Below are 8,984 nucleotides of genomic sequence, written 5' to 3' on the forward strand. Positions count from 1 at the left end.
CAAGCGAATCCCACAGCGAAACACGAACACCAAGTGCCTCTAGATGCAAACACTCAAGCAATGCACTTGGATTCACTCCCAAACTCACAAAGATGATGAATCAATGATGGAGATGAGTGGGAGGGCTTTGGCTAAGCTCACAAGGTTGCTATGTTAATGAAAATGGCCAAAGGTTGTGAGCTATAGCTGGCCATGGGGCTTAAATAGAAGCCCCCATGAAATAGAGCCGTTATACCCCTTCACTGGGCATAACACGGGCTGACCGGACACTCCGGTCCAACTGATCGGATGCTGCTCCTCAATGTCCGGTTGCCCGATGGCGGCCACGTGTCTCTTGCATTCAACAGAGAACGTTTGATCTCAACGGTCAAAATGTTGACCGGGCGCTCCGACAGAGCTGACCGGACGCTGGACCCTCAGCGTCCGATCGTTTACAGTAAGGGTCCAAAACATGTTTTTGCTGACCGGACGTGTCTGGTCATGCTTGACCGGACATAGCCCAGCATCCGGTGCTTAACCCTAATCATTGTGCCGACCGATACCCCGACCGGACGTAGCCCTTCAGCGTCCGGTCGCAGAGCGACCCAGCGTCCGGTCAGTTTGACCGATGCCAGCATCATTGCGACCAACTCCATTTCACTTCTAACTTCTTCACCCTTGCTCAAATGTGCCAACCACCAAGTGTATCACCTTGTGCACATGTGTTAGCATATTTTCACAAACATTTTCAAGGGTGTTAGCATTCCATTAGATCCTAAATGCATATGCAATGAGTTAGAGCATCTAGTGGCACTTTGATAACCGCATTCCGATACAAGTTTCACCCCTCTTAATAGTACGGCTATCAAACCTAAATGTGATCACACTCTCTAAGTGTCCTGATCACCAAAACAAAATAGCTCCTATGGTTTATACCTTTGCCTTGAGCTTTTTGTTTTTCACTTTCTTCTTTCCATGTCCAAGCACTTGATCATCACCATGGCATCATCTTCATCATACTATGATCTTTGTTTGCTTCACAACTTGGAGTGTGCTACCTATATCATGATCACTTGATAAACTAGGTTAGCACTTAGGGTTTCATCAATTCACCAAAACCAAACTAGAGCTTTCACGGGGGCGAGCGGGTCTGCCGCCACGCCCGAGGCATCGACGGAGAGGGGTGGCTCCATTGCCGCGCCCTTGGAGATGAGGGAGACAAGCCCCCCTGCCTGGGAGTAGGGGGCAGGCTTGAAGCGGTCCCGCCCAGACGAGTCGGGGCAGGGGTCTGGGGGTTCGTCCCCAAAACATTCCCGCCGCCCAAAGGCACCAGAGTAGGCCACTGACTCCCCTATTTTCCCCCTTTTTATTTTTCTGTTTCGACCTTATGCCTTTTTTCCTCTTGCAGATTCTTGCGACGGGGCCACTCTCTGGGCTGGCGCCTAAGAAGAGCCTTGTCCTTTAGGCGGACGGATGGCACTACCCGATGTTGACCCTATTTCGAGCAGGAGCGGCGCTGATGCTATGGCCTCGTTGGCTGATCCGACGGCGCCTGTGGAGGCGCCTGCACCCTCGGTGGTTGCCGAGCGGGCGACGTCTTCCGTGGCAGGTGCGGCACTGCCAGCCGGGGGTCCGGTGTCACCGGTGGGGGTGGCCATGACCGCACCAAGCCAGGAGCAGCGGGACGCGACCATGGTGGTGTCCGAGGGGGCGGCGTAATCCATGCCTCTGGCGGCCCAAGCGACGGCGTCCGACGCAGGCCAGGCGGAGGAGGATGCGGCCGGAGGGTCCTCAACCCTAACGAGCTAGGCGTAGTTGGACGCAACCGCGGTGGCGTCTGAGGGACCAGTGCGGTTCGTGCCGCCGGAGGCCCAGACGGAGGTGACCGCGACCGTGACAAGCTCGGTGGGGTTGGATGTTGCCATGGTGGCGTCCGAGGGGGCGGCGCAATCCGCGCCATCGGCGGCCAAGGCGGGCCGGATGGAGGAGGACACGGCCGGAGGGTCTCCGGGCGTCATGGTGGTGGTGGAGAGGACCCGTAGGAGGTCGCCCCTGGCCCTGCTGTCGGGGGGCATCTGCTCCCACGCGCGGGGGGAGCCGCCGCTCTAGTGGATGGCCGCCGAGGACCCAACATTGGCTCTTTTCTCACTTGACGATGCTGCCAAGAGCATGGAGCGAGGAAATCTTGACATCGGGTTCTCAGCTATGATGGATGCCTTGAGCCAGGCCAGTGGTGCCCTACGCGAAATCCTCATTCCTACTGATCGGGTATCCGCTTGATCTTCTCCCTCGTTTTCTTCTTTCTTCACGTATTTTTGTGTTTTCATGTTTTTGATATCGGTCTTCTTTTTAGTGTATCGTTGCTCATAGTCGGAACAAGTCTTGGTTCCTCTATGAGCAAAAGGCGGAATGGGACTGCCTTACCGAGGAGGCTCGACTACGAGGAGATGTGGGCAAGTAGCTTGCTACCACCTAGCAGCAGGAGGTCGAGGCGCGTTGGGACGCAGAGGAGATCCATGGGATGTTCGAGGACTTGTCGGCGAGGGTGAAGCTAGATGAGGAGGCGGCCGCCAGGATCCGAAAGGAGCGGGACGAGCTACTCTAGAAGGATGTTGCGGCCAGTGAGCGAGCTGTCGAGGTCCTGGCTGGGCTAGAGATAGAGCGGGATCTCAGGCGGAAGGTCGAGGATAGGTCCACAGCCCTGTAGCAGAGGGCGGACCGGGACGCCGAGGTGATCGCCCGGTTGCGCGGGGGGGGCGAGACGAGCTACGCCGAACCAAAGAAAGACTTCGCTCGGAGCGCAGCATGGCTCGCGAGGAGCGCGACCGGGCTGTTCGAGAGCGCGACGAGGCGCATCAGGTGGTCAACTCCCTCCGAGCGAATCTTGGAGCCGCGGTGAACCGAAGGTTGGACATCGAGAGCATCTCGGCCAGGCTAGGCAAGGAGCTCGCCGAAGTGCGAGGGATCCTTTAGACCGAGAGTGATGAGCACGACCTTCTACAAGCCGCTGTTAGTGTGGTCATCGACACCCTAAGGGTGGCGCAGCCAGAGGGAACTAGCTCGCTTGCAGCTCGTGCCGTAGGTATCATGGCACGGGTGGGCCAACTTGAGGAGGACACCTTTCACACCAGGATCACCCAGGCCTTCGCTGTTGCCCGTTCTCATTATGATCGGGAGATCAACTTGGAGGTAATGAGCCAAGTCTTTGTGCCTATCTATGAAGACGCTGAGCTAGACGAGATTGAGAAGGCGGTGACTCCCCTTGTGCGGAATCTGGCAAACAGGCTGAAAGAAATGGTTCTCCCTCCGCAAAAGTAGTTAGTTGAATCATTTCGATAAACATGTATCCGTAATACGTGAACAAGTGTCGGTTCTTTTGTGTCCGAAAGCAGATTCGTGACTTTGTTTCGTTTGTTCGATCTTACCTTCTTCCTTTTTTGTAATGAGGAAAGATTTACATGATCTGACCCTTCTGTTTGTTAAGACTGTAGGGCTCGAGGTGTTTAGGTGAAATTTTGATTGTGCTAGTGAGCAAAATTACCATAGCCGTCTGGGCGTGGGCTTTTTGCAGTCTTACCTATCTGTTCCCTCGAACCTTGCCGCCAGTCTTGACACGAGGAGAAGGTCTAATGTAATGACTGTTTCAAAAAAAGAAAGGAGGTATTCATACCTTTATCAGCCCCCGAGTGAGATCCGACCCCTTGCGGTCGTTGGGGTCGGATGTTACTAGAGACCGGAGCGAGGGTAGCGAACTTACGTTTGTCGCACATACCCCTTACTTAGGACTTTGGTGATCACTGCGTGACCATACATTTGGTCTTATAGCTGGTCCGGCCTTCCCCGTGCCTCTGCGCATGGTGGGGATTCGGTCAAGGGCCGACTCATTTTGTGACTGTCGCCCCATCAGCGTTTTTTCGCAACTAGAGAGGTTAAGGCGACGTCACTTGCCTCGATGGCTCGAGTGACGTGCTTTATGAGCTTGCTAACGGGAATGTTTAGACAGAATCCGATCCCGTTTGCTTTGCGATAGGGTTGGCAAAGCCCTCGGGTGGCGTTCTGTTGCTCCTTGGCCCATCTTAAAATAGATCCCCCCTCAATGGGGATTCTATGGGCTCAGCTAGAGGCTGGATTGAACTAGAAGGTTGAGATGACCCTATCCGCCTCAATGCGGGCTAGGCAAAGGCCGTTGAGGCTCATCTGCGTTTTCTCCCTAGGCTCTTGTTCGACGCGAGACGGCCCCGAACCCTTCGTGGATCAACCTTCGAACCTCGGTCTCTTGTTCTTGGATCGAGTGGCTCGAGCCCCTGAGCCCTTTAGGGTCTGATAGGGGTCGGGTGTGTTTTCGCTTGTTACCCTATCCTCGGTTTTCACAACCGGAGGGGCTGAGTTGACGATACTTGCCTTGATGGCTCGAGTGTCACACTCAATGAGCTTGCTAATGGGTATGTTCGTGTGGAATCCAGATCCATCATTCGTTGATGGGGTCGGCGGAGCCCGTATGTGGCATTCCACTACTTCTTAACTCGCCTCCTGGTAGATGCCCGAGCCATTCGTTGGGCTTAGGTGGCCCATTGGCCTCTCCTCGATGGAGGTTCTATGGGTTTTGCTTGGGGTTAGAATCGAACGAGAAAGGCCGAGATGTCCCTGTCTTCTTATGAGCGGGGTCGGGCAAGGCCACTAGGGCTCATCTCTGTTTTTCTCCCATGGCTCTATTTGACGTGAGGCGGCCTCGAGCCCTTCATGGGCCGGCCTTCGAACCTCGGTCAGTCACCGCTCATATCGAATGAGGTGGCTGCCGCTTTGTGATGCGACATGAAGTGTTGAGATGTAGGGATTTGCATATGCAATTGTTTTGGATGTATGGATTTAGTGTATAACTTAATTGAAATGGAAGCGGGGGTTGGTAATGTTACCTTGGTGGTGTGAGCGATGGGAAGCTCCTACCAGACATGTCTGTGTGGGGTTCAGGTCCGAAGTTTGTGATGAGGTCGGCGTAACCTGCATAAGCATCGCTATTTTTTGTTTCCTCACTCTCGGCGGTGATCTAAGCCTCTCGATTGATTTAGGTGTCCTAACAGCTTCTCCTCGAAGGAGGTTCTATGGGAGACCCCTCTAAACCCTTCTCGGGAAGGCGGGAGCTAAGGCTTGCGCTACGGGGAACTGTGAGTTTGATTATGCCGGTGAACAAAAAACACCGTAGCCGTCGAGGCGTAGGGTCTGGCGGTTCGTCCAGTTGTATTCAAGGTTTTATACCCACACACCGCGCTCCCAATTTTAAATGTAAGGAGGAGTCAGGTGAAGAGGGTGTCTAAACAAATAGACACCCTTGGCAGCCCTCGAGCAATGTCCGTGCCTTTGCTGTTGCTGGGGTCGGAGGCTCGGTAAAGAAATTAACACTCAAAGTAAGTAAACAGAGGTGCTTATCTTTCAACGGTCATTCATTCGTTGTTTTTCCTGGGCCGCCCGATCGACCTAGGAGGCCCGTTGGACTCCCCTTGGACGGGGTTTCCATCATCGGGTTGTTCCACGGTCCTGCCTAGGGAAGCGGAGAGTCGCCTATATGAGCGTGTGCCTTGGTTATCGCGCCCGGGGCGCATTAGTGGCGGGCCACGCCTAGGCAATGTCCTATTTGACCAGGCGACGTCTTATCGACCAGAGCACGTCCCGTCGGTTCCGACGCGTCCCCTCAGATTTCTGTCAGCATTGATTTTGCATTTGCATTGAATAGGGGTAGGCAGAGAGTTTTTCGTCCCAACCTTTCGCCTTTCCTCAGCTGTTGAGCCCCTTCTTTAAATAGGGGGGTTCTCATCCCACTTCCTCGCTAGCCTCTGAGCCACCACCTCTTCTCCTTCCTCTCCACCGAATGCAGCGGTTCCTAAGTAAGAGAGGGTAATGACAGGGAGAGAAGAACTCACAGATCCGCTCGTGAATCTAGAGTGTGATGTCGAGCTAGATGTCATCCGATGTAGATGAGATGGTGCAGGCCACTGCTGCTGAAGGAGGAGCCACTGCTGCTGAAGGAGGAGGGGCATAGGAGAGTGCTGAACATCGTCAGCTTTGCCGTCATGCGTTGCGGCCTTCCTTCGGCGGGAGGCGCCCCCCGCCCAGATGCTGTTGTCAGGGTTGCGGCTGATGATGATGGCATAATCCCTGGATGCCCTGGCGGAGGCACCATTGTTAGGGTTGCGGTTGATGTCAATGGCGTAGTCCCTAGATGCCCTGATGGAGGCGCCGTTGTCTGGGTTGCGGCTAATGACGATGGCATAGTCCCTGGACGCCCCGACGGAGGCGCCGTTGTCTAGGTTGCGGCTGCAGATGACAGCACCTTCGAGGATCCCGCGGAGTGGTAGGACGTCGTCGATGGAGGGCGTGGCGCAGAGGCCGCAGTAGACGAATGAGCCCGTGTACACGCCCGGGTGTTGTCGATGGAGGGCGTGGCGCGGCGATCGTAGCAGTACTCATAGTAAAGCTAGTCAGATACTGTAACTGAATAAGTTTGTGGGGGAGCCCCCGAGTGAACAGTCCTTTGAATTTAAGAGTGCATTAGTCCTTTTCGTGATGAAATCACTTTGTAAGCAGTGAATTTGTGCAAAAAATGAACAAATTTTCATCTTTTGTTACGACAAACAACTTCTCCTAGGGTCGGATAAATGTACTTATATCACTTATATCAACCCCCGAGTGAGGTCCAACCCCTGGCAATTTTCAAGGGTCGGATGTCACTAAACATCGGGGATTTCTGAAGACAAAAACTGATAAGGAAAACTATGCATTTTTTAAGGGTAAAAGCAACGTAGCTACTCAATGTTCTAGGCGTCGGTGAAGACCTTGCCGTTGATGGTTTTCAACTTGTAGGCGCCTGGCCGGAGGACTTCTACGACGACGTACGGCCCCTCCTAGGGTGGGGAGAGCTTGTGGCGGTCCTTGTTGCTCTGCGCGAGGTGGAGGACAAGGTCCCCAACATTGAAGGCTAGGTTACGCACCCATCGGCTATGGTACCGTCGCAATGCCTGCTGGTACTTAGCCGAATGGAGGACGGCGATGTCACGGGCTTCGTCTAGTTGGTCCATGCCGTCTTGGTGGGATGCCTCGGCTCCCAGTTCGTCGTATGCTCTGATTTTTGGCGCTCCACAGTCGAGGTCCATCGGTAGGACGGCCTCGAAACCATAGACCATGAAGAAGGGTGTGTAGCCAGTGGCCCGGCCGGGAGTTGTCCTTAGGCTCTAGAGCACCGTCGGGAGCTCGGCGACCCAGCGCGCGCCGAACTTGTTCAACCGGTTGAAGATCCTGGGCTTGAGGCCTTGTAGGAGCATGCCGTTTGCGCGCTTGACCTGCCCGTTCGTTCGGGGGTGCACGATGGCCGCCCAATCGACCCAGATGTGTTGTTCATCGCAGAATCGAATGATTTTTTTATCGATGAACTGCATGTCATTGTCTGTGATGATGGAGTTTGGTACTCCAAAGCGATGGATGATGTTGAGGAAGAACAGCATAGCTTGCTCAGATTTGATCGTGGAGATCGGTCGAGCTTCGATCCATTTCATAAACTTGTCTACGGCGACAAGTAGGTGGGTGAAGCCCCCGGATGCCTTTTTGAGAGGCCCAACCAGGTCGAGCCCCCAGACCACGAAGGGCCATGTGATGGGGATCATCTGGAGTGCTTGGGCTGGGAGGTGAGACTGCCAAGCGTAGTACTGACACCCCTCGCAGGTGCGTACGATTTGCTCGGCATCGGCTACTATAGTGGGCCAGTAGAAGCCCTGTTAGAATGCGTTTCCAACCAAGGTTCTCGGCATGGCATGGTGATCGCAGACCCCATCGTGGATGTCGCTCAGCAGAAGTCCCCCCTGTTCGATGGGGATACAGAGCTATAGGATCCCGGTGTGGCTCCGTTTGTAGAGTTCACCTTCTACAAGGATGAAGGATTTGGCAAGACATGCGAGCCGTCGAGCTTCATCTTGTCCACTGGCAGTGCGTCTCAGAGGAGGTAGTCGAGGTAGGGCGTTCTCCAGTCGTCCAGAGGGTTAGGCTCTGCTGTTGGATCCTCTTCAAGCTCCATGACCTCGGGGTCAGACAGAGCAGTCGATGGGTCAGCCCTTGGGGCCGGATAAGATGGGCCATGGTTGGCCGGTTCCGACCCTTCATAGCACACTGAGGGCTTGTGTTGATCGCTGGCAAAGACACCCATTGGCACCGGCTCTCGGCTGGACGCTGCTTTCACGAGTGCGTCGATCGCTTCATTGAGGCGCCTTGGGACGTGATTCAGTTCGAGGCCGTCAAACCTGTCCTCCAGCCATCGGACTTCTCGGCAGTACGCCGCCATCTTGGCGTCGTAGCAGCTCAAACCCTTCATGACTTGGCTGATGACCAGCTAGGAGTCACCCCTGATGTCGAGGCGTCGAATGCCCAACTCGATGGCGATTCATAGGCCATTGATGAGCGCTTCGTACTCGGCCACATTATTTGATGAGGGGAAATGGAGCCGAACCATGTACCTCATGCAGACCCTGAGGGGCGATACGAAAACCAGCCCCGTGTCGGTGCCCTTTTTCATCAGTGAGCCATCGAAGTACATCGTCCAGTACTCTTGATCGATGACCGCCGGTGGTGTCTGGGCCTTGGTCCATTCAACGATGAAGTCGGCCAACACCTAGGATTTGATCGCCGTTCAGGAGGCATACGTGATGCCTTGATCCATCAGCTCGAGTGCCCATTTCGCGGTTCTTCCCATTGCGTCCTGGCTCTGGACAACCTTGTTGAGGGGGAATGATGTCATGACCGTCATGGGATGTGACTCGAAGTAGTGGCACAGTTTCCTCTTAGTGATGAGAATGACATAGAGGAGCTTCTGGATTTGGGAGTAGCGGGTCTTGGAATCGGATAGTAACTCGCTGATGAAGTACACAGGGCACTGCACCTTGAGGGCGTGCCCCTCTTCTTCCCGCTCTACTACTAAGGCAGTGCTGACCACTTGTGTGGTGGTCGCTATGTATAGCAGGAGGGGT

At 54.6% G+C, this 8,984-nt stretch overlaps 1 protein-coding gene across 1 annotated transcript; it reads right to left on the minus strand.

Moving 5' to 3' along the window:
• Positions 1-7,957: 7,957 nt before the first annotated feature.
• Positions 7,958-8,302, minus strand: LOC136543310 (uncharacterized). The gene has a single exon (XM_066535792.1). It carries the CDS (start codon positions 8,300-8,302, stop codon positions 7,958-7,960), a length of 345 nt encoding a protein of 114 aa, XP_066391889.1.
• Between the last annotated feature and the right edge of the window lie 682 nt (positions 8,303-8,984).

Source organism: Miscanthus floridulus, chromosome 3 (assembly GCF_019320115.1).
Source record: "Miscanthus floridulus cultivar M001 chromosome 3, ASM1932011v1, whole genome shotgun sequence".
NCBI lineage: Eukaryota > Viridiplantae > Streptophyta > Magnoliopsida > Poales > Poaceae > Miscanthus > Miscanthus floridulus.